The 23,974-nt window shown below is 46.7% G+C and overlaps 2 protein-coding genes across 2 annotated transcripts; one reads left to right on the top strand and one right to left on the bottom strand.

The window, feature by feature from the left end:
- Window positions 1-2,528: 2,528 nt before the first annotated feature.
- KCTD9 (potassium channel tetramerization domain containing 9) lies at window positions 2,529-9,866 on the bottom strand. Its single transcript, XM_054270526.1, has 12 exons — window positions 9,802-9,866; window positions 8,760-8,881; window positions 8,122-8,165; window positions 7,865-7,961; window positions 7,567-7,625; window positions 6,821-6,949; window positions 6,235-6,302; window positions 5,420-5,515; window positions 4,581-4,730; window positions 4,247-4,352; window positions 3,268-3,401; window positions 2,529-2,806 (listed from the first exon to the last, which is right to left on the bottom strand). Exons 1-12 carry the CDS (start codon window positions 9,847-9,849, stop codon window positions 2,690-2,692), a joined length of 1,170 nt encoding a protein of 389 aa, XP_054126501.1. The 5' UTR covers window positions 9,850-9,866; the 3' UTR covers window positions 2,529-2,689.
- A 1,455-nt stretch (window positions 9,867-11,321) lies between these two features.
- Window positions 11,322-23,688, top strand: CDCA2 (cell division cycle associated 2). The gene is made up of 14 exons (XM_054270545.1): window positions 11,322-11,814; window positions 12,370-12,500; window positions 13,343-13,484; window positions 14,012-14,199; window positions 14,414-14,492; window positions 14,827-15,062; window positions 15,785-15,872; window positions 16,392-16,597; window positions 18,571-18,667; window positions 19,225-19,280; window positions 19,887-20,024; window positions 20,784-20,958; window positions 21,386-21,573; window positions 22,683-23,688. The coding sequence occupies exons 1-14, from the start codon at window positions 11,322-11,324 to the stop codon at window positions 23,511-23,513; spliced, it is 3,048 nt and encodes a 1,015-aa protein (XP_054126520.1). The 3' UTR covers window positions 23,514-23,688.
- Window positions 23,689-23,974: the final 286 nt, after the last annotated feature.

Below are 23,974 nucleotides of genomic sequence, written 5' to 3'. Positions count from 1 at the left end.
GAACAGGAATGGTGGGTTCAGAGCAGAACTGTGGGCTCAGAGCAGCAAGGGTGGGTTCAGAGCAGAACTGTGGGGTTCAGAGCAGGAATGGTGGGCTCAGAGCCGGAATGTGGGGTTCAGAGCAGGAATGGTGGATCCAGAGCAGGAATGGTGGATCCAGAACAGGAAATGTGAGGTTCAGAGCAGGAATGTGGAGTTCAGAGCAGCAATGGTGGATCCAGAGCAGGAATGGTGGATCCAGAGCAGCAATGGTGGATCCAGAGCAGCAATGGTGGATCAGAACAGGAATGTTCCCGCTCCTCCAGCAGGCACGTTGGAGTCACCCAGGGGTTCTCCTGTGTTTGGAGCCTCCTTCCTGCTGAGCCTTGCAAACATGAGGGTTATTTAAAGGTAAAGCAGGGTTGGACATTTACAGAGCTCTGCCCAGTAACTGCAGCTCACTGAGCACCACTGCCCTGGCTCTGAGCACTCTGCCCTGAACAGCTCCCAACTTTTTCTCCACAGGTTTCTGGTGCTTCCACAGGAATTGGATTTTATGATCCTTGGGGCCCTTCCAGCTCAGGATATTCCACAATTCTCTGATTATTGTGCCTCCAACTATTTTATTAAGCCAATATGAAGGGTGGGGACAAAAATGCTGAGAAATCTTGGGGAGGAATGACAAACCAAAACCAATCCCATGCAAATTCCCCCAATTAATGGCTCAGAATCCCCTCAAGCACAGTTGTTTTTCCAACAGGTATTTTATACTTAAAACTAAAAATTCTTGTTCTTCTCACACAAACCAGGTAAGATTTGGGGTTTTTATTAAAATGAAGACAACCAAGCCACTTTTTTCTTTCACACTTTTTATTAATGCAACTTAAATTAGCTGGAACCTGCAAATTCTGCACAGGGCTCTTGCCACAGCTCTGTCCTGGCAAAAGAGGTACCAAAAATCCAGCTGTGAATGATGGTGCCACATGCTGTGATTATTCCATAGTGCTTCAGTGAAAGTTCAAAGAGATTTTATACACAGTGATTATGAAAATAGATATATATATATATATATTCCATACAATAGTTTTACTTCTGCCAGCTACAAAATATGATAAAGAAAAATAATTCATTTGTTTCTCTAGCCCTAGGAATCTTCTCCTACTGCAACAGACACAACATTCCCACTGAAAGCCATGAGGTGTGAGAAAGGACTCCAAAGTCACACTGGAATATTTCCCTGGAATTTACAGGTCATTTCTCCAAGGATATTGTGTTGTCCTAGAGCTTGATCCAGAGGGATCTGCAGGAAATAATCCCAGTTCTGAACCTCGTGGCTCTGGGATTTTGAGCCTTGGAAGTTCACACCACTCACCTGAGTCAAACCAACTAGAAAAGGAGGGAAAATCCTGCAATTCCCCCCAAACACATCCTCTGCTGACCCTCAACCATCTCTGATCCTCCCAGCCTGGGGGCAAAGCAGCATTTTTGTAACATCAACTGAGACAAGACGACAGAAATTGCACTGCAAGGGAGAGACAACCCCCGGAGAACTGTGGAACTCCACTGGTTCTTACTCCTCCTTTGTATTTCTACAGTAACAGCTTGATTTCCTTAAATTCAAGGTTAGTTTTAACTTTGGGGTGGTTTAAGCATCTGAGGTAAGTTCTTGATGCACCTTTTTTCTTTTTTTTGGTATAGTTTCTCCATGTGCTTTTTGATTGTGTGTAAAATAAAGGTGGTGTGAGCTGAGAACTCCATGGATCCTGCAGGGAGCAGCTCCTTATCGACACCAGCGTGCTGAGGCCCTGCCCTGCCCAGAACTGCTCTGTGCCAGGCCCAGAGGCTGTGGGAGGGCAGGGAGGGCTCCTGGCCCCAGGCAAGAGGATTTTACAGCACCTGGAGCAGCCCAAACACAACAGGAACACCCAGCTGGGAAAGCCCAGGGAGCTGTCAGGGGGTCTTTGCATAGAGCATGGAGGGGAAACAGGGAAAGGTTCACCTGCTGAGGTGGTGAGGGGAGGGCCCCTCTGCCTCTCTCTGCTTTGGTGCCAGCTCTGGACTTTCCTCTCTGCACTGAGTTCACCACAGAGGGTGAAAACTGCAGCAGCTGCAGCCTGGAGTGGTCAGGACATGTGAAAGCAGGATTTGTGTCACCAGCTGTGACTGACAGTGCACCTCCACACTCATTTGGAGAGGATTAATTCAAGATACCCAATTTGTGAGCAGGGATGTTCCCATCAGCTTCCACCCCAGCAGAGCCCTGAGCACCCCTGGGGACACTGAGCCCCCCTGGCATGGATCCAGACTGGAAATACACCTGTAAACCTCAACTTGGTTGCTACTGTACAGGAGTAACATCTTCTATTCATATTGCAGCTACAGATTTAATAAATAGAATTGCATATATTGTGCTTTATAAATTAAAATGCATTCCAAAGTGAGGCAATGCTAAACAATGAAACCATTGAACCTTTCCCCCCCAAACCAGCCACTCTCTGATTCCAGCACCAGCCCCCTTCCTCACTCTGCTCACAGAGGTACAAACCTCTGAAAATCAAAATTCCCTCCCCAAAAGTGATCAAAAAGAGTTTACCTAGGCACTACTGCAAATGTAAGGTGGCTAATAACCATGACTGTAACTCAGGAAGGGGAGGAGGTGAAGCAAGTCACAATGAATGTCTGATTCCTTCCTCTCCAGCATCCTCTGCCCCTATCTGACACTCTGGGACATGTGCAGGGGTGTCAGCATCTCCTCAAAGATGGCTCCTTTCACATTGGATCCCCTCAAATTTGCTTCTTGCAGGTCACAACCTGACAGATCACAATTCTGAAGAGGGAAGGAAAAACAATGTTAACTGAATAGAGACAGAACTCTGCTCAAAGTTTGACTCCATTTCCCATAACTCCCTTCAACTTTGCAGGTGGAGAAAAGCCAGCAACCCCCAAATTCCCATCTTTTTGTACACATACATAATATGCGTATACATTATATTTATATATTGTTGTCATCCTATTGCAAATGTTCCACACCTTCTTGGTGATTTCTCATGGACAGCTCCTCACAGAACTGACTCCTTCACAGCACAGCCAACAAACTCCAGCAGCTCATCTCACCCACCTAACCCACTCTTTTATATCTCATCCTTATCAGACACAGCTGTGGCCTGCTCCTAATCGTTGATAATCAGTGCAGCTCCTCAGGGGTGAGATTACCTTCTGCACTGTATTTTCTCCCATTCTATCCCCCACAATATCTATGTCTAGGAAACAATTGATGTTTGTGCCCACCTCCAGGTCAGTCCCTGCCAGCGTGGCCCCTCGCAGGTTGCAGTTCTTGAGTTTGGCGTTTTTCAGCGTGGCCACTCTCAGGTTGATGCCGGTCATCTGGCTGCCCTCCATGTCCACTCCCTTCAGGTTGGCACCTGCAACACCCACAGAGGGCTGAGGGAACCAGCCACGAGTGCAGCAGCTCCAGGAGAGGCTCCCCCAGAGCTGGGTGCTGGGGGTGACCCCCAGGTGTCACAAAGTCTCTTTTTGCCAGCCCCGAGATGGAAGGAGAAGTCAGGATTCCTCAGCTGTGGTTTCCAAGGTTTATTTTGGTTTGTTGTGGTTTTGTTTATTTTCTGTTTGCTAGAACATTCTTCTCCTGACCTGCTGAGGTCTGTCTACCATGTCAGTCCATGGCACACCAACCACCTCAGGGTGGTGTTGGCTTTTTATACTAAGAACTACCTGTACCTTATTTACAGTAATTTTCCAATCCCTATCACCTGTGTTAGACAGTCTGTCTCTAAACCAATCCAAAAGTGTCACCATCACCCAGAAGATGGAGTCCAAGAAGAAGAAAGAAGGACAGGGCATGCCCAAATCCCTCCATCTTGGCTTCTGAACCTCCATTCTAAAACCCCAAAATTCTACTTTTCTGTCTTGTAACAAACTATCATTCTAGTTAAACTCTCGTGCTTGTGAATCCTCACACAAGGTTGGTAATTTTCTCCATGGGTCAGAATCAAAGGCACAGGGGTCTGGGGCTCTGTGCCAGGGTCTCTGAGCCCCCTGCCAGGGGTGGAGCCCTCCAGGGCACCCAGAGGGATGTGCTGGGATCTGACACTGGGCAAACTGGGAGAGGCCAAGGCACAACTGGGAATTCAAGGATTGTTTGGCAGAACTAGCCCAGAGCTGTGAGCTCTTCCCAGGGACTGTACAAACACATAAATGTACAGGCACAGGGCTGATTCCAGGCAATAATTAACAAACAAAAACTTACCTTCCAAATTAGCTTTAAGGCCTGACGGATCTTCAAAGTTGCAGCCCTTCAGGGATGCTCCCTCTGCGTTGGAACACAACATCTTCACCCCCTGCAGGTTTGCACACTGCAGACACAGGATGTGAGTCACAAGGGTGTTGATAAACACAGAAATCAGCAGAACACAGATTTAAATTCTGCACTGAACCCCCAAAGCACAATCCCCCCGTTACTGTGAGGAAGTGTGGGAGTGCTCTGAGTGGAACAATCACATAAACATTGGGAAACTGATTTTTTTGTTCCAATTCCTGTTTCAGGAGACAAGTGCAGGCAGCCCAGGCTGCAGCAGCCTTACATCCAGCACGGAGCCAGACAGGTCAGCTCTCTCCAGGTTGGCACAGCACAGGTTGGCATGGGCCAGGTTGCAGCGGCTCAGGTTGGCCATCTTGAAGTTGATGTAGCGAAGATCCAGGCGGGAAAGGTCGGCCCCACTGAAATTCAGCCCCTGCAAGAGCAGTGAACACCCCCAAAGTGGTCACAGAGGGGAAGGGGGAGCTCTGGACACAAAAGAATTACAAGAAACACGTCTGGGCAGTTGTGTGTATAAATCTATACAGATAAACAATGTATTGACACACGACCAGTACCTTAAAGGGGCTGAGAAAAAGATGGGAGAGACTTTTATATGGACAGAGAATGCCAGGACAAGGGGCAAGGGATTTGGAGATCAGGTTTAGATGGGATATTGGGAAGAAATTCCTCCCTGTGAAGGTGGGAAGGGGCTGGGATGGAATTCCCAGAGCAGCTGAGGCTGCCCCATCCCTGGAAGCATCCAAGGCCAGGCTGCAGCACCTGGGACAGTGGGAGGTGTCCCTGCCCATGGCAGATTGGAACAAGATTATCCTTAAGGTCCCTTCCACCCCAAACCATTCCATGGCCCTGTATAAACACTCACAAGATCATTTAATCTATTACATAGCACCATGACATGTAAATGCAAAGCTCCCAAGGTTTGGTATTTCCTTAAAACAGGTTGTGGTTTTAAACTGTAAGAGGGCAGGGTTGGAGGAAAGGAGACTCGGATCTTTCCTTGAAACAGGCTGTGGTTTCAAACTGTGAGAGGGTAGGGGTGGGTCAGGTGTCAGGAAACAATTCCTGGAGTTCGGCTGACAGACAAAGGCTGAGCTCCCTCACCTGGCAGCGCAGCTCGGACTTGGTGGGCGTGGCCAGCAGGAACCGGACAAACTCCTTCCGAGAGATGGGAGAGTGATCCTCGGCTGGCTGCGAGTTCTGGGCACGGGGAACAGGGACAGCTCTGAGCTACAGCTCTGAGCTACAGCTGACAGCACCGAGTTACAGCTCACAGCTCCCAGTTACAGCTGACAGCTCCCAGTTACAGCTGACAGCTCCCAGTTACAGCTCACAGCTCTGAGTTACAGCTCACAGCTCTCACTTACAGCTCACAGCTCTCACTTACAGCTACCAGCTCTCAGTTACAGCTACCAGCTCTCAGTTACAGCTCACAGCTCTGAGTTACAGTTACCAGCTCTGAGTTACAGCTCTGAGTTACAGCTACCAGCTCTCAGTTACAGCTGACAACTCTCAGTTACAGTTACCAGCTCTGAGTTACAGCTCTCAGTTACAGCTACCAGCTCTGAGTTACAGTTACCAGCTCTCAGTTACAGCTACCAGCTCTCAGTTACAGCTGACAGCTCTGAGTTACAGCTCTGAGTTACAGCTAACAGCACCCAGTTACAGCTAACAGCTCTCAGTTACAGCTACCAGCTCTCAGTTACAGCTCACAGCACCCTGTTAAGGCTAACAGCTCTCAGTTACAGCTACCAGCTCTCAGTTACAGCTAACAGCAACCAGTTACAGCTCACAGCTCAGAGTTACAGTTACCAGCTCTCAGTTACAGCTCACAGCTCTCAGTTACAGCTCACAGCACCGAGTTTCACGTTCCCTGCCAGAGCAGGACCTGCATGCAGGGCTCACAGACAGCAAGGTACCTTAATAGCAACTTCCAGGTGTTCAATGAGGGAGTCAATCCCAAAAAACCTGGCTTCTTCCAGAACCCCTAGGAACAAAGCAGGGCTGGTTAATGCAGGGAATTGCTGAGCCAGAGAGCAGCACCCTTCTCTCCCCTTACTGGAGAACACACACACATTCTACTGGAGGGAACTGGGGAGAGAGAAACAGTTTGCTTGCAGCTAAAAGGAAAAACATAACTCAGACACAACATTTCAAACAGCAGCATTAGGTTAAAGAGATCAACTCCAGCATTCCAGATATTAATCCAGTATGGATTTTTAATGCTCCAGAGAGAAATAACCAGCCTATCCTCATTAAAGCAAGCACATGGAGCTGCACTCTGAGAATAAATCCACCAAAGGAAAACTCCCAACCACGGGGATGAGCACACAAAGCTCCCCCTGGTTTCACCACGGGCAGAGCTTTAATTCCAAGGAGGAAAAATTAATTCAGATGTCAGACAGGTAATACCTACCTAGCAAATGAATGCCATCATTTACACACAAAGCTTTAATTCCAAGGAGGAATCATGAATTCAGGAGATGTCAGACAGGTAATACCTACCTAGCAAATTAATGCCATCATTTACAATGAGCTGTCCGTGCCGCAAATAGTTCAAAATGGGCTCAAAATACTCGGGACTGCGGTCAATGAGGAAAGCTCCTCTAGGATCTTGCTTATTCCCCCAAGCATCTGTTTCCACAACATATATATATATAAAATTACTTTTGATGTAGTAATAGAAGAGCATTTGCTTCAGTTTTCAGAGTTTTTTACTACCAAAGGCACTGGAATAGCAAACATTCCACTTGGAAGGGTGGTTCGGAGACAGAAGGAAGGAAAAGAGGAGTGGGGGGAAAAATCAGCTTAAAATGAACTTGTTCCTGCTCTGAATAACTGAATTTGCACCACATACAAAAGAATCCTGGCTAGGATAAAAGCAGCACTGAAATTTCAGTCTGTCTCCCCAGGGCTGCCTCGTGCACTTTGCTCTTTGGCTCTGCTGACAAAACTCAGAAGATGCAACAAGATGAAAACCTCAAATCAAATACACAAACAAAGGACCCAAAGTACCCACAATGGATGGGAGCTGTGTTTGCAGCTGTGTTTGTGAGACAGATGATCAACATCAGGTGGTGAGATGATAGAGAGAAATAAAGCTTTAAAAAATTATTCCCTGTTCTGCTCTGGTACATTAACATACTCTGGATATTTTACTTTATGAACAAGAGCCTCAGCTTGACAGTGACTTTTGCCTACTTTGCTCATTTATTACTTAAAAATAATAAAGTTCATCTCAACATACTCACCTTTGTCTTTGAACATGTGTGCCAACATACTGTCAGGTTCTTTGTTAACCAAAGTGCTCCTAGGAAACAAAAGCAGCCCAGCTTTACTTTTCTTTCATCTGTAAATGTTCTAGAATTAATTTCTTGCAAAACTGTGGTGGCAAATACAAAATACAGAGAAAGCTGCAGGAGTCCAAGACCTCCTGCTTCGCAGTAAGTTACTTTTTAAGGTATTTTTAAGGCACATTTTAAAATACATTTTTAAGGTGTTTTGCTTTATTGGAAGGAAGTTTTGGAAGTTTTTGGAGACCATTTTTACCGGGTGGTGGTGAAATATCTGCCTCCCACATTGAGAGTCAGCCAGTCTGTGTGGGACCCTGTCAGCTCCTCCTGAGCTCTCCCATCAGTCTGAGGGTCTGCAGAGAATAAAGCAAGCACTTACTGGAAAAATTGTTAATATTCTTTAATTACAAAGAGGTATCTTCTGAAAACACCACAAAATGAAATCTTCAGTTTATATGAAAGCAAAAGAAACTTTATTAAATAAAAGCTTCAAGATAAGAATTAGAGACTCACCAATAAAGGGCTCCCCTTCACAGACAAACAAAACATCATCATCCCTGAGACAGGAGGGGCAGAGAAAAAGAAGGTTAATCATAATTTATTCTTCATCTAATTGACTGTGGAACCTCTCCTGACTCTTTCAGGTAAATTATGACCAGTGGCCATTAGCTGGAACTTCTGATTTTTCTCTGTATTTTGCAGGTTCTACTGGATTGGAATGGACTGATTTCACCAGAGATTTTATCTGCAGCAGCCAGGTAGGGACCACTTGTGTAATCAATTAATTCTTACAAAAAAGCTGCTTTCCCCCCAGTCTGGGGCTATTCTGTGAAGCCAAAGTACTGCCAGAATTTGTCTCCTTTATAGAAAACCCCCATTGCAGGGCTGACTGAAACAGGGGAGATTTCATGGCACAAACACTGCCCTGAACCAACACAGGAGAAGGTGAGAAGGCCTCAGACACAGCTGGTATCAAGTTCTGCATCAATAAATGGTTTGAAGTTAAAAAAACAGGAAAGGACCTTTGGGCACCCTGGCTGGGAATGATCACATCTGCTTTTAGGGAAAGCACTGGGTATGGATTAAGGAGGATTAACAGGTTAGTCCCCTAATCCAGAGGCCTGATTTGCCTTTTCCTGGCTGATCCTCACCTAATCAAAGCAATATCATCAATGAGCCCCCCTTTCCCGTTGTAAACGCTGGTGGCTTTGATCCCAAGCTTGTTGCTGGCCACAGAGAGCAGATCTGAGAGAGTCCCATACACAGCGACGACCTGGGGAGAAGAGCAGGCTGTGAATAAAAACAAACCCAGGAACTGTGCTCCAAAAGTTCTGCCCCTTCAGATTGAGCAGGGCTATCAGGAGGAGCAAAATCCATTTGGATCTCGACCAGGAAAGAAGGGAAAGGAAAACCAGGGTGACTTGCACAGCTCCCACCAAACTCACTGCAACAGCACGGAGGGAATAAAGGCTGGGGCTGGAGGAATATAATTCAGTAATTTATTTCTCTAAAGAAATATTGCTGCTTGTTCTGTTCCAAGCCTCTCCCAAATGTACTTCCCTCCCTGAAACCAAGGATTAAAGGAGAGGCTCATGAGCTGTCTGCCCTCAGGATGTGGATGGAAAATCAGGATCACAGACACAATTCAGCAGAACTGCAAGGCTGAAATGCAGCCACAGGAACCCCTGCACTCCTGCCCGGCTGGAAATAGCGGGATCATGGGCAGAATTAATGGAATTAATAATTAATACACATTAAAACACAGTCACATCAACATCTACACTCAGAATGTGATGGAAAAATCAGGATCACGGTTTCTCTGTGGAACTGCATCCCGGGCCTTTTCCTCTGCTGGACAAGCACTGCTGGGCCTCTGAATCGCTATTTTCAGCCCTGAGGCGATTTTAGCGAGGTTTTAAACAATTCAATGCGATTATTGCCCGGATTATTGCCGCACGCAGGGTCCGTGTCCCGCAGAGCCCTCATCCCACAGCAGTGCCCGGCACGAGCGGCCGGGCGCGGCTCCCTCAGGGCACCGAGCGTGACAGATCGCGCCTGTCGCGATTCCCCGCACCGGCACTGAGGAGGACCCCGCGCTCCGCTCCCGCCGGCCCGGCCCGGTGCCCCGGGAGCTGCGGGAGGGCGGGCAGGGCCCCGCGGGAGCGGCCCCGGCCCGGCCCGGCCCGGCCTCACCTTCCCGTTGCGGGCGCTGCCGTTGACGAACAGCGTCACCCGCCTCATGCTGCGCCCGCCGCCGCGCCGACACCCGGAAGGGGCGGGCGCTGACGGGCAGGCCCCACGGCCAATCAGAGCCGCGCTGCGCCGCGTCTCTGCCCAATGGGCAGTGAGGAGGCGGGCCAAAGCCGGGACGGCAGCCAATCGCGAGCAGAGGACGCGTCCATATTTGCATAATACCTCCGCGATTGGTTGCCGCCCGTCACGTGCGCGCGGGCCGTTGAATGAATTCATTTGCTCATTTTATTTTTTCTCCCGTACCAAAGCGGTGCTGCGGCCCAACCGTCGCGATCTCTCCGCCGACTCAAAGAGTCCCGCGGTCCCCGCCCAGCCCCGCGCGGACCCCCGGGGCACAGCAGCGGTGAGGGGTCGCCCCCATGTCCCTTCCTCCCTGCGGTGCTGCCGGGAGCGGGGCGGCTGGGGCGGGCGCTGAGGGTGGGGAAGGGGCGGGGGCGCGGAGGGATCCGCAGGGGCGTGGCGCGGTTTGAAGCGTGAGGCGGGCCGGGCGCGGGCCCAGCTGAGGGCGGTTCGGCGGGGGCGGTAGCGGCCGGCGCTCGGGGTGCTCGGGAGGTACCGGGGGATACCCGGGGGAGTACCGGGGGTGCTCAGGGTGTGCTCCGGGATCGCGGGGTGCCAGTGCCCAGGGGCCGGTACCCACCCGGCAGCCCCGCGTTGGGAGTTTCTCCCCCCTGGGCCGGTGGCTGTGGCTGAAGCCATCGGCCACCGCTGGGCCTCAGAGCAGGAAAAGAAAAATTAGAAAGAAAAAGATTGCCCAGGCGTTGTAAAGCAGGTTAATTTAGGCATGTTTGTTTCTAATAGTGCGCGTGTTTGCAGAAGGGGAGTCGCAGAGTCGCGTTATTGAGTTGTACGTCATTAACTTTAGAAACTAACAGCAAAAATACCTAACCTTTTGAAATTTCTACTTAGAAGCTAAAATATACTTAAAATATATATATATTACTCGTGTTTCTTCTGCTGATTTCTTTCCAATGTATTTGCATCTTTCCCATTTCTTTCCTTTTGTATTCTCTTTCTGCTGCTACTAATTAGTGTGGTTAAAAGTAGCATTGAACTGCTGATATTTATTGTAACACTTGGAGCAAACCAGCCGCAGCGTGCTGGTGATTATTGTATTTTCTACACGTATTTTATATTAATGTGAAGTTTGACAGAGTGATATCACAGCCTTGTGGCTCCTAACCCTGAGCCACTCCTGTGCACGTTTATAATGCAGATTTTTATTGCTCTGTGTTTTTCTTTCTGGTCCCTGCCCCTTGTGTCCTTTCCCTGCAGGTTTTTGGGGTTAAATTTCCCTTCCCACCCCACTTGTTCTGGAAAATGTGGATTTGGGAGAGGCTTGAGAGTGGTAATGATCTCTTATGCATAGCAAGTAATAAGGTTGCTTTTTCTATTTACTAGGAATCTGGAATTACAGCAGCAAACGCTGAGTGGATGTTTCTTCGAATAAGTCCCAAACAATGTTCAGAGGATCTAAAACTCCCCTGAAAGTTAAAGAAAATGAACAGCAGGAAGAGGCCTCTTTCCCTGTGCCCAGAGCCCAGAAGAGCTGCAGAGTGACCAAATCCAAGGCCATCAGAGCATCCAGGAAGGAGAATTTCACTGATGGGAGCCAGGCACAGTCACCAAAACGTGCCCTGAAGTGCCCCAAAGGCCCCGAGGAGAATCTGTGTCCCCTGCAGGAGGCTGCTGTGGGCTGGCAGCTCCTTGGGGGCTGCTCTGGGGGGGATGTGCCCCTCACTGAGCCCCCCTTGCCCTTGCCCACCTGGGAGGGTTTGTCCAGCAGCCCAGCTGTTCCCTTGGGAAGTGACTTCTGCCCTCCTGAGAGGGACAGAGTGGAAGGAGAAGCTGATTTGGGGCTCTCTGAGCAGAGGAAGAAGCCCATGGCCGTTGGTGCTGTGATCAGTGCTGAGTGTGGGAGCGCTCAGCGAAGTCCTGCAACACGAGCCACAGGTGAGGCTGGGGGGACAAATGGCTTCTCTCCCCCTCAGAGGGGCTTCTCCAGCTCCTTTAGTCCCAGCTCATCCCCAAGGCTCCAGTTCAGGGCAGGTTCAGGTGCTCAGAGTGTGGGTGTGCCCAGGAGCACTCTCTGAGGGGCTGCAACACCTTCATGGGAAATCCCACACACAGGGTTTGACACCATTGAACTGCACAGGGGATATCCTGCTCTGTGACACCATTGAACTGCACAGGTGATTTCCTGCTCATTAAATGCTCCCTGTTCATCTCTCCTCTCAATGCAGTGTCCTGAGTGTCACAAGGGAATGCAAAACAAATTTGGTAAACACTCACAAACAATTGAAAAGCTGAAAGGCAGACTGGGTTTGTGATTATTGATGTGCTCAGGGAGGTTGCTTGGGCTGAGCAGGTCATTTTGGATCAAAGTGGCATTAATCAGCCTTAAAAAAGATGAAAAATTACCATTTTCTAGCTTTAGGTGTTACAACACATTTTTGTGGTTTTGTGCTTTGTTTTTCTTTTGAACCTCTGTTTGTGTCCCCTTTTCAGGGACTTCCCCAACTTCACTAAAATTCAGGAGAAGATCAACCATTGGCTTGAGGGGATCACCAGAGAACAACACCCTGATCAGGTACCTGGCCCAGCAGAGGAGCAGCAGGCACAGAGAAGCTTTCACCCAGGTGAGTCCCTCCCAAACACCTGCTGGGAACTTCCACTCCCTGTGCTGGGAGAGGGGACAGGAGTCCTGGGCAGGGCCCAGCAGAAGGGACAGCCATGGCATTGATGTGCTGCTGTCCCTTGGTCACTGACTGCAGGGCAAGGGGATGTTCCAGGTTCTGTTTTCACTGGAGAGGCTGGAATTTCTTCTCCGTGATAAATTTTAATTTTTGTCACTTTCCTGTGTTTGCTGCTCTTGGTTTTTGGGTAATTAAAGTGTTGCTGGTTCCAAGTGAAGCCAATTTCAAGCGTGAGTGACCTGGTCAGTCAGGTCTGCTCAGGACTTGGTCAGTCAGGTCTGTTCAGAACTTGGTCTGCTCAGAACTTGGTCGGTCAGGTCTGCTCAGGACTTGGTCAGTCAGGTCTGTTCAGAACTTGGTCTGCTCAGAACTTGGTCAGTCAGGTCTGCTCAGGACTTGGTCAGTCAGGTCTGTTCAGAACTTGGTCTGCTCAGAACTTGGTCAGTCAGGTCTGTTCAGAACTTGGTCTGCTCAGAACTTGGTCGGTCAGGTCTGTTCAGGACTTGGTCAGTCAGGTCTGTTCAGGACTTGGTTGATCAGATCTGTTCAGGACTTGAACTATCCTGGGCTGTCACAAAGCAAATTCTAGACTAGAGGAACAGATTAAATGCAATAAAATGTACCAGATTTCTGGGTAAAGTTCCTTTTTTTTTTTTTGTACAGTTATAATTGCAGCCAGATTAAATACCAGCTCCTTTGTATTTTATGTCTAAGTGCAAATACAAAGCACAAAAGCTGCAGTGGTGAGGGAAGAAATGCCTGATGGGATTCATTTTGTTTTGCAGATCAGTTCTTTCAAACCTGCAAGTGTGAGGTCTCTGAAGGACAAGATCAACACTTTCCAGGCCTCCTTTGAGTCCCTGCAGGAGGCTGAGGGGGAGCCTGGGCTCCCACATCTGGGGGAGCCTTCCCAGCAAGGAGGTTCCTGTGAGTTGATTAAATATCCAGGGCAGATTTACCTGAAATATTAGCTGAAAGTATGAAACTGGAACTGCTTCTTGTAAAACAAAATCATCTGCCTTTATTAGGCTTGGCACAGGTGGCTGTGCTTGCTTTGAGGTTTGTTTGGTTTGTTTAAATCATCTTAATGCACCCTGATTGGTGGTTTCTCTGAAAACTCATGGTTTGGAGTCTCTTCTATTAGTTTTAGTTCCTAGATTTGTGCTCTTTGATGAATTTCTCACTGAACATGAATGTTTTTGCACTTTTTTCTGTAAAACTTTTCATTTTACTTTCATTTTACTTCTATTATTGCTGACCTTAATAACATTAATGTGACAGGAATCATTTATTTTGTTTTGGAGGTTGGTAATGTTATTTTCAAAGTGGATCTAAAAAATGTGTTCTTCTCCCTGCACCTCTTAATGGGGAAACACAAAAACAGGATTCTTTGAACAACCTGAAGTTTATCTTTGTGATTTATTTGGCTTCTGTTTTATTTTGAATTGATGCAGTTCAGAACAAAGCACCTTTTAAAAAAGAGCCAAACCTGGAGCAGTGGAGTGGAAAGTTCATGCTGGGCAACAGAGGAGCTGCTTTAAAAGAAAATTTAAGAGAAAATGAGACCAAGAGCAGCAGGAGTGAGCTCAGGATCTGCAGCATCTTGTCCCCACAACGAGCTGTGACTGTCACTGCTGCCAAGGTGCTTTGAGCTGGGGAGAAACCTCTCAGGCATTAAAATAGACATTTTCTTCTTTTGCTGAGCATTTAATTCATTCAGCATTTCCCTGGGTGCTTGGGGAAAATAAATTCAGCTGAAATAGTGGATGATGGGGAAAGCTCTGAAATCCTTGTGTGTTGGATTCAAACCCTGCATAGTTTGTGCTGTTGTAAAAATGCTGTAACTCTTTCTTTAGGAATGGGTTTGTGAGCAGCAAAATCCTGTTCAGTCCTTGGACCCTGCTGTAACTGGAGAGACCCTGGAAAGAGACCATGGTAAGAGGATTCAGCACTGTTACAATCTTTGTTAATCTTTGTTAAATTCTTATTAGGAAATAAAAATATTGGTCAGGAAATGTTTCAGCTGACATTTGTCACCTTGTCTACAATGTAGGATGCAGTAGAAACCTGATGTAACTTCTCATTCATGTAGTGCTCCTTTTTAGGATGTTGTATAAATTTCTGAAAATAGCAAATGCACATGTGGCATAATAAGAGCCAGAATTTACAGACTGCTGGATTTTTGTGGGGTGTTTCTGCTTTTATGTGGGTGCTTTTATACTGATGCTTTCAGCACTAAAGTTCTGTCACTTCTCCTTCTCTGTTTCAGTGTCCCAGCTGTGTGCTGGCTCTGCAGAGGCCAGGTGGGAGCCCAGTGGCACTGGGGGTGCTGTGCCAGCCCTCAGCAGGAGCAGGGCTGGGGCTGGGGAAGATGGGAGCACTCCCAGCACTGCCCTGGGCCACAGCAGCTCCCTGCTCAGATCCATCCTGAAGAAAAACCCAGGCAAGGAGCTCCTGGACAGCCCCAGGGCTGACCCAGTGCCTGCACCAAGGAGGAGCTTCCAGGTGCTTTGGGGACTGATTGCTGTGGCTTGGGAATGATTTGGGAATTATTTAATGCTTCTTGGGCATCTTGGAGCTCTCATGTTGGGAGAGGATCAGGGGTGACCCCACTGCACCTTCAACCCCTGAAGGGGTGACAGGAAAAGCAGAGACTTAACAAAGGTCTGGGGTGGCAGGAATGGCTTCAGACTGCCACAGGGCAGGGATGGGTGGGATGTTGGGCAGGAATTGTTCCCTGGGAGGGTGGGCAGGGGCTGGGATGGAATTCCCAGGGAGCTGGGGCTGCCCCTGCATCCCTGGCAGTGCCCAAGGACAGGGGAAGGTGTCCCTGCCATGGCAGGGTGGGATGGGATGAGCTGCTAAGTCTCTTCCAACCCAACCATTCCATGATTCCATGTTTCTGTTAATTCCTAGACCCCATTTTTCCCACAGATTAATTCCTTCCCAAGACTGCCCTAAAGGCCAAGCTGGGCTGAAATGCCTCAAAATGCAAAGAGAACAAAGTGCAAGTGTCCCTGGCCAGGCTGGAGCCCCCTGGCACACTGGGAGGTGTCCCTGCCATGGCAGGGGTGGCACTGCATCATTTTCAGCTCCCTTCCCACCTGAACCATTCCATGAAATTAATGTTTTTGAGCTTTGGTTTAATAAAAGGACTGATTATTAAATGCTGCTTAGAGAACAATATTTTAATTCATTTTTATTGAACTGTATCTTAAATTTGACAGGAATACTTAAACAGTGCCATTGATGGAGGAGGAGATGAATCTGCTGCAGTCTCCAATTGTGTAAAAGCCTCTGAAACTTTGCAAACAGGTCAGATTCTCCTTTCTAAGAAAAAAAATCACTTGGCTTTCTTTATTTCTTTTAAAAATGAGTAAAATATTATGATGCTAAGGTTTTTGCCTCTTTGCTAAGCCTGATTATTGGTATTAATCACCACTGAGTGACCTTCTTGTGACATCCTGCTGCTGACATGGAAAACAACATTGCCAAGGAAAGGAATGTCTATAAAAAAAATTTAACCCACCCCAAAACTTCAGAAACCTTGAGCACCTTCATAGAATCCTTGATTTTTGAAGGAACAAAAGTGATTTTTTTTACACTTCTCAGCTGAAACTTGGGTGACAGGGAGTTGTTTTTAGTCTGTTTCTTCCTTGATTTGTTAATAAATCCAGAGTGAAAGTCCTGGCTGGCCTCACAGACCAAGATGGTGTTTTGCTGGTTGTTTGGGTGGTGATTTTTAGGAGAACATTTAAATCTCTTGCAAAGCCTCTGCTCTGTGCCAGTTCCCCGTCACACAGCTGTTTATTTAATTTTATTTTATTCCAACAGAGAGTGCTGACAGCTCCAAAACACCCAAGAAGAAAAAAGTGACTTTTGGGGAAGTTCTGAGCCCTGAAATCTTTGACCAGAGCCTGCCTGCCAACACCCCCCTACGCAGAGGAGCCTCCCCAGGCTGTGCTCAGGGACAGAGCCCCTGGAAAAGGCCAGGCCTCCCTGAGGAGCCTCTGCCCCTGCTGGATTTTGGCTGGGATGAGGTCAGTTTGTGTATGCTCAATCCTGGGTTCATTCCCCTCAGCCTGCTGGGTTTTGTGAAGAAAGAGCTGAAATGTGTTGTATTCTTATTGTTATTCATGTTTCTAGAGTCCCATACACTGTTCCATGCCTTCTAGCTGGTTTTCTACCATGCCACTGGCTTCTCAGGGGCTCCTCCAGGGCTCTCAGCCCACCCCTTTTTTCCCAGTTATCTTTGTGAGCCACAGCTGCTGCCCAGCTAAGGACTTGGCAGCTGTGGCTCGTTTAGAATAGCTGGGACCCACTTATCCAATACATGGGACTCTCCCTACATTTCCACCTTTTTATACATTTCCTTACAATACATGTTTTATCCTGAGACTCAAAGGCCTCGTACAACACACACAGCTTCTTGCTCAGAGGCCATAATCCAGCACAGCTCCTTGAGATTCAATAGCTGTGTTCTTCTGCAGCTCCTGGCTGCCTTTTCCTCCACAGCTCTCAGGCTGCATATCTCAATCACGTCGGGGTCACCAATTGTTGTATTCTTATTGTTATTATCATATTTCTAGAGTCCCATACATTGTTTCATGTTGCTATCTTATTGTTTTTCATGTTTCTAGAGTCCCATACACTGTTCCATACCTTCTAGCTGGTTTTCTACCATGCTGCTCTTCTCTGTAGCACAGTTCCTCGTGGCTTCTCAGGGACTCCTCCAGGGCTCTCAGCCCACCCCTTTTATCCCAGTTATCTTTGTGAGCCACAGTTGCTGCCCAGCTAAGGACTTGGCAGCTGTGGCCCACACCTCCTGGCTGCCTTTTCCTCCACAGCTCTCAGGCCCCATATCTCAATCACGTTGGGGTCACCAATTGTTGTATTCTTATTGTTATTATCATATTTCTAGAGTCCCATACATCGTTTCATGTTGCTATCTTATTGTTATTCATGTTTCTAGAGTCCCATACATTGTTCCACACCTTCTAGCTGGTTTTCTGCCATGCCACTGGCTTCTCAGGGGCTCCTCCAGGGGTTTCAGCCCACCCCTTTTATCCCAGTGATCTTTGTGAGCCACAGCTGCTGCCCAGCTAAGGACTTGGCAGCTGTGGCTCATTTGGAATAACTAGGACCCACTTATCCAACACATAGATTTTGTAGGGACTCTCACTACATTTCCCCCTTTTTCTGTTTCTAACAGATGTATTCAAATACAATCTAGATATTCAAGTACAATATATACATTTCCTTACAATACACGTTTTATCCCGACACTCAAAGGCCTTGTACAACACACACAGCTTCTTGCTCAGAGGCCATAATCCAGCACAGCTCCTTGAGATTCAACAGCTGTGTTCTTCTGCAGCTCCTGGCTGCCTTTTCCTCCACAGCTCTCAGGCTGCATATCTCAATCACGTCAGGGTCACCAATTGTTGTTATCTTGTTGTATTTCATATTTCTAGAGTCCCATACTGTTGTTATTATATTCCTAAAGTCCATACCTTCTAGCTGTTTTTTTACCATGCTGCTCTTCTCTGTAGCACAGTTCCTCGTGGCTTCTCAGGGGCTCCTCCAGGGCTCTCAGCCCACCCCTTTTATCCCAGTTATCTTTGTGAGCCACAGCTGCTGCCCAGCTAAGGACTTCACAGCTGTGGCTTGTTTAGAATAGCTGGGACCCACTTATCCAGTACATAGGACTCTCCCTACAGAAATGTAAAAGCAGAGTTCAGTTGGAGTTAAAACTCAACTTCTCAGTGTGAGTCTTAGGAATTCTGAGCAGCACTTTGACCTGGAGAGCTGTTCTAGGAGCTTTCTGAACTTGAAATGTTTTCTCCTTCACTTTTTCTTAGATTTTGCTGCTGTGTTTCTTTTTGCCACACACAGCAAAGGTGTTTTCTTTAAGGAAACAAAATAAAACTACTTTGTCTACAAACACTGATGGACAAGGTCCACCAAATATCTGCTGTGATTTATTGCTAAAAATGGCATTTTCTGTTTGAAGGAAGGTGTTGAGCCTCTCCCAGAATTCCTGGAAGGTTCAGAAGCCCCTGCACCTGTTGAAATTGCAGAAGCCCCTGCACCTGTTGAAATTGCAGAAGGTAACCCCAACTTGTGTTTTGATCAGTAGATTATGAATGTTTTTATACCTGAAGACTGAAAGTTGAGAGTTTTGGTTTATTTTTCTGTTTGGGGATATATTTCAATTGTGCTAAAACTTGAATGTTAGCATTTAAATGGAAAGGTTTTCTTCTGAAGCTCCTTGCAGTAGCTGCAGTGTATACCTGAGCTTTGTTTAAACTTGTGATATCATTCTGTGAAAATTTTACTGCTTAAAGGAATTTTTTTTAGAGTCTTGATTCTGATATTGCAATTTTGATGACTTTTAAACAGCAACCCAACAACAAAAGAATTGAGAGTGGGTTGTGCATATTTATCTATGAAAACTTTGGATGTTCTAATTCTTGTTACCAAATCCTCCCAAGCTGAGTCTTCCTCTATTTTGTAGAGCAAATAAAAATTTTTATCTTGCCATGTTTGATAATCCTCAAGATGCAATTTCTAGTCAAGACTAAAGTGGCTGAAGTGCACAGTATCAGAAATAATGTAGATAATTTTCTCATTGAAATTGAGTAAAAATCCTTTTTTTCATTTCTAGTAGCAGAGACTGACAAACCTGAGGTGGTAACAACTCATTCTGCTACTAAGAGGAAGGTGAGTTTCCTTGGTGATGAAATTTATTTTGTTTATTTGAATTGTTCTTTTATCCCTCTTGATGCTTAAAGAAGTTTTTCCAGCTTCAGGTATGAGGATTATCTATATCCAGGTATATGGAAATACCTCCTGGTAGTGCTTTGAGGAAATGAGATTTTTCAGTGAAAGTGATTTTCCAGTTATTAAAAATATAGCCTGATACTTAAATTGACAATTTCTATTGAATTTTCCAGGAGCTTTTCCAAAGAATCTGACAAAATGTTTTGGTTGCTGGAATTTCAAGGCACAGAATTGATTGTACAAGAATTGATTCAGCCTGCAGTGTTGGGCAGCTCTGGTGGGAGGGGAAGGCAACAAATGGAGGAATATACAGAAATAACCCATTTTCCTAAATAACTAAAGATAAAAATGACTGTATTTTCATTATAACACAACCAGGACTGGATTGTACTATGGGAAATAAGTCCATAATATTTAATTCCCACTTGTGCCAGCCTCTAATGAGGTGAGAAGAGATGAATTCCATTTGATTCTTGTGCCTGTGGACCCTGGGGGTTTCTCTGAGCAGCAGGTGCCCCCAAGCACCCCAAACCCTGTTCCCAGCAGTGCAGGGCTGTGGCACAGGACCCTGATGGGAGCAGCTCAGGTGCCACAAACACTGAGAACGACAAGGACACCAAAAATCCAAGGAGCAAGATCCAGAGACAGAGGAATCCAAGCACAGCTGCTCCCAAGAAGACCCAGGTGAGTGCCAGCCACTGCAGTTGCTGAATTCTGCTTTTATTTTGATTTATTTCTCTCTCCTTGTGTCCTACAGGATCTTCCTGTTACTGCCAATATTTTCTTGTTTTCCTGCCCCATCTCTTTTCCTTGCTGACTTAAGGGCTTGAATTCTTGTAGGGCCAAAAGGATCTTTTTGGGGCTGGGTGTTTGTTTTGTAATGTCCAGCTGATAAATTCAGTTCTTGTTGGACTCCAGTGCAAATCTGACCAAAAATCCAAATCCACCTCTTTACTTTGGGTGCTGCTGTTTTCATAGTGAGTTGGGCATGGAGAGTGAAGGGATGTGCAGAGCTTTTTGTTGGCTTTGTTCTCCACTGTTTGTGGGATGCTTGTGTAGAAGTTATTTTTATATAGGTAAATCAGTATAAGTAAAAAAATTACTTTAAGCAGTAAAATTTTCACAGAATGATATCACAAGTTTAAATAAGATCCAGTTAATATAAAGCTCAGGTAAATATCTCTTTTCCTTTTCAGACTTGAGGGCCAACAAATGAGTTTGTGCTTCTTCCCTTACCAAGTTCTTGCAGAGACAAGTTAGAAAAGTAATTCTTTTTTGCTTATGAGTTTCTGGATTATTTTGTAGCTGGCAGAGGAAGTGGAATCTTTCTTTTAGGGGAAACACTTGTCATCCATCAAAATCCAGTAATGGGGTCACTTACTGAAAAATATTGTAGAGGATGATGAAAATTTCACTGTGCTTTATTCTCCTCCATCTTTTCAGAGAAAAACCCGCCCAAGCTATGGGAAAAGAAGAAAGAAAAAAGTCAAGGAATCTTTGTATGGGGAAAGAGAAATGGCTTCTAAGAAACCCCTGCTCAGCCCTATCCCTGAAATCCCAGAGGTTTTCTCTTCTGTGTCATCTCCAGACTCACCAAAGGCAGATGCACTTCTTACAGGTAATTTGGGGTTTGGTTTTGTTTTGCTTTTCTCTTTCTGTTCCTCAACAGTTATACAAAAAATATTTTTACTTTCAATTGTTTCTGTAATAGCAGAGTCTGGAGGATCTAATAAATTAATAACGTCCAGCTGATAAATTCAGTTCTTGTTGGACTCCAGTGCAAATCTGACCAAAAATCCACATCCACCTCTTTACTTTGGGTGCTGCTGTTTTCATAGTGAGTTGGGCATGGAGAGTGAAGGGATGTGCAGAGCTTTCTGTTGGCTTTGTTCTCCACTGTTTATGTGTAGAAGTTATTTTTATATAGATAAATCAGTATAATAAGTAAAATAATTTATGCACAAAGTAAAATCCAATGAAGTTTTCTTGTAATACACAAAGATGTTAATTGACTGAAGGCACAACCACGTGTTTGCTCTTTGCAGAGGGTGCAGGTGTGGGTGACCCCAACTGCAGGGACACCTGCAGGGACACTGCCCAGCAGCCCCAGGCTGGCAGGGTGCAGGGGAAGGGGCTCTGTGCAGCTGCTCTGTGCCCTGGGCTCCTGGAGGAGGCAGCAGCCACCAGCTCTGGAGACTCTGAGGTGCCAGGGAGCCTGGAGGCAGCTCCTGAGGTAACTGCTGGGCTCAGAATGATCTTGGGGGGAGGCACTGGGAGTGATTCAGCTGGGACAGAGTGAAAAATCCCCCAGAGCAAAAATCCATTTTGAGTTAGGTGAAATGTCTAGAAAGGGTGAAAAGTCTGTAAGGCTGAAGCTGAAGGGAAAACTGCAGGACAGAGATGATGAGGAGACAGAGGGAGACAGATAGAGAAAAACAGAAACTACTGCAGGGCAGGCCAGCCTGACCCAGGAATTCTTTCTGATCAAGAGGAACTGGTGGCAAATGCCACACAGAGTCCATAAAAATGAATATGTGTGAGCCTAGTGTGAAACTGTATGCATATGGATTTGGGAGGGGAGATAAAAAGGGACCTGAAGCTCTCAGAGGCACACATGCCTTGTTTGAGGAGAGCAATCTCTGCATGCACCCAGCACTGTAATAAACACACCAGCTTTACAACTTTCACAAAGTTGTGGGGTGCTCTTTCTTTTCTCCACAAAACACAGCCTGCAGGCCATGGACTGTCCATGCTTGGGAGGAGGGGTTGGGCATTCAGAACTCAGCTGAGCCTCTGAGCAGCCTGGTGGGGCAAAGTGAAAATTTTCGAAGATAGAAATCCATTTTAATTTAGGTGAAATGTACATTTCTGAGTTGAGTCTGTGGTTAGAACCCATAGTTATTTAGCCAGGCTTCCAGGCCTAAGCTCAGTGAAGTTACTTCAGCGAAGGACAGAGAGAAAGGGGGGGAGACAGAAGATGATGGAGAGAGACAGGGACTGCTGTAAGGGCAAGTCAGCCTGACCTCAGAATTCTTTCTGATAAAAAGGAACTGGACATGAAAGTGACATGAAACCCATAAAAATGAATATGTGTGAGCCTATTGTGAACTGTATGCATATGTATTTGAGAGGGGATACAAAAGGAGATCTGAGGTTCTTCTCAGAGGCACACATGCCTTTTTGAGGAGAGCAATCTCCTGCAGGATTCCCTGTCAGGTGTTGGGATTTTGGAGTGGCAAGGAGACCAGTAGCCAGTTCAGCTGTTTGAAACCAGTTTTTATGGATTACCTGTTGCCTATATTTAAAAAAAAATCAAGTCTTTTTTTTATTTTATCTCCCCAGTTTTCAAATGCTGTGCCAGATGCAGAAGGTGATTTTGATACATCTGATTATTTCCAGCAAGGCAAAGAGACTCCATGTGAAAAAGAAGCAAAAGAAAGCAGTTCCTTGATAGAAAAGGAAGAATTACAAAGCAATCTTCTAACTGGGCTTGAAATTGTGGAACAACAGGAGGTACAGGAGGGTGCCCAGAGAGCCAGGTGTCCTCAGAAGGATTCTGTCAGACACGAGCCAGCAAGGAGAAGAAGAAGCAGCAGCAGTGCCTTCTACTTCCCTCCTGCTGAGAACTCGGCAGTGACTGGGGCTGACCTTGCAGTTTGCTCGTACAACGTGGAGGAAGCGCTCTCGGTGCCCCGGGCCGGGGAGGGGCCCCTGCGGGCCGGCAGGGGGAGCAGCGGGGCCGGCGCCGAGCTCCGGGTGAGGCGCAGCATGAGGCTGAGCAGGGACGCGGCCGGCACGGGACTGGCCTGGATTGACGTGCCCAGGGAGCCTCCCCTGCCCGCTGCTCCCAAAGGCAGCAGGAGCAGCAGCACATCCGTCCTGGCAGGGTCTGAGAATGTCCACCCCAGGGAGCAGAACCTCCTCCCCTTGGCAGCCCCAGGGAAGGAGAATGAGGGCTCTGCTCCCCTTGCTGCAGCCCCTGGCAGGAGGTGGAGGAGGAGAAGCCTCTGTGAAGCCACAGCTCAAGAAACGGCCTGGGCTCCCACCCAGAGAAGGAGAAGCACAAATTCTGTGTGTGGGAAGAACAGGAGTGACCAAAAACACTCAGGAGCAGCAGAAACTCTTGAGCTGAGGTTGAAGGGTGTTTCAGGCATCTCTGGTTTTCTGAAGTGAAGGTGCTTCTTAGCCCTTGTGTTGTCTCTCAAGTGCAGTTTTCTTCTTTCCCACTTGTATTTCCTCACTTATTTTCTTACTCATTTTCTGGATAACTTAGAACTCATTTTCCTTGTCTTGATGCCTAAAATGTTTGAAGATCTGAACTGTTTGGCAGACTGGCTCAGAGCATTGGTCTGGTTATGGCAGGTAATGAAGAGAATTAAAAAATTCTTCTCCCTGATAAATGTGGGTTTGTTTTTAGCAGTTAAATCAAAGTCAGATGTGTCCTTCCAGCCACAATTGCTCCGAGGCTTTGTTTCCTGTGTGTGACCATTCCCTGGAAATTGCTGTTGAAATCTGCATATATTTTCTTTTAGATTGCAAAACTACACTCAAAAGAGATTGTCTGCAATGAATAAAGGAATCACTTCCTCCTCTTCCCTTTCAAGAAGTGGGGAACCTGTTTCTACCTTCTGGAG

This window comes from Melozone crissalis, unplaced genomic scaffold, assembly GCF_028551555.1.
Source record: "Melozone crissalis strain CALT ecotype California unplaced genomic scaffold, PUWL_Pcris_2 ptg000010l_1, whole genome shotgun sequence".
NCBI lineage: Eukaryota > Metazoa > Chordata > Aves > Passeriformes > Passerellidae > Melozone > Melozone crissalis.
This window is presented reverse-complemented; position numbering and strand designations above follow the sequence as displayed.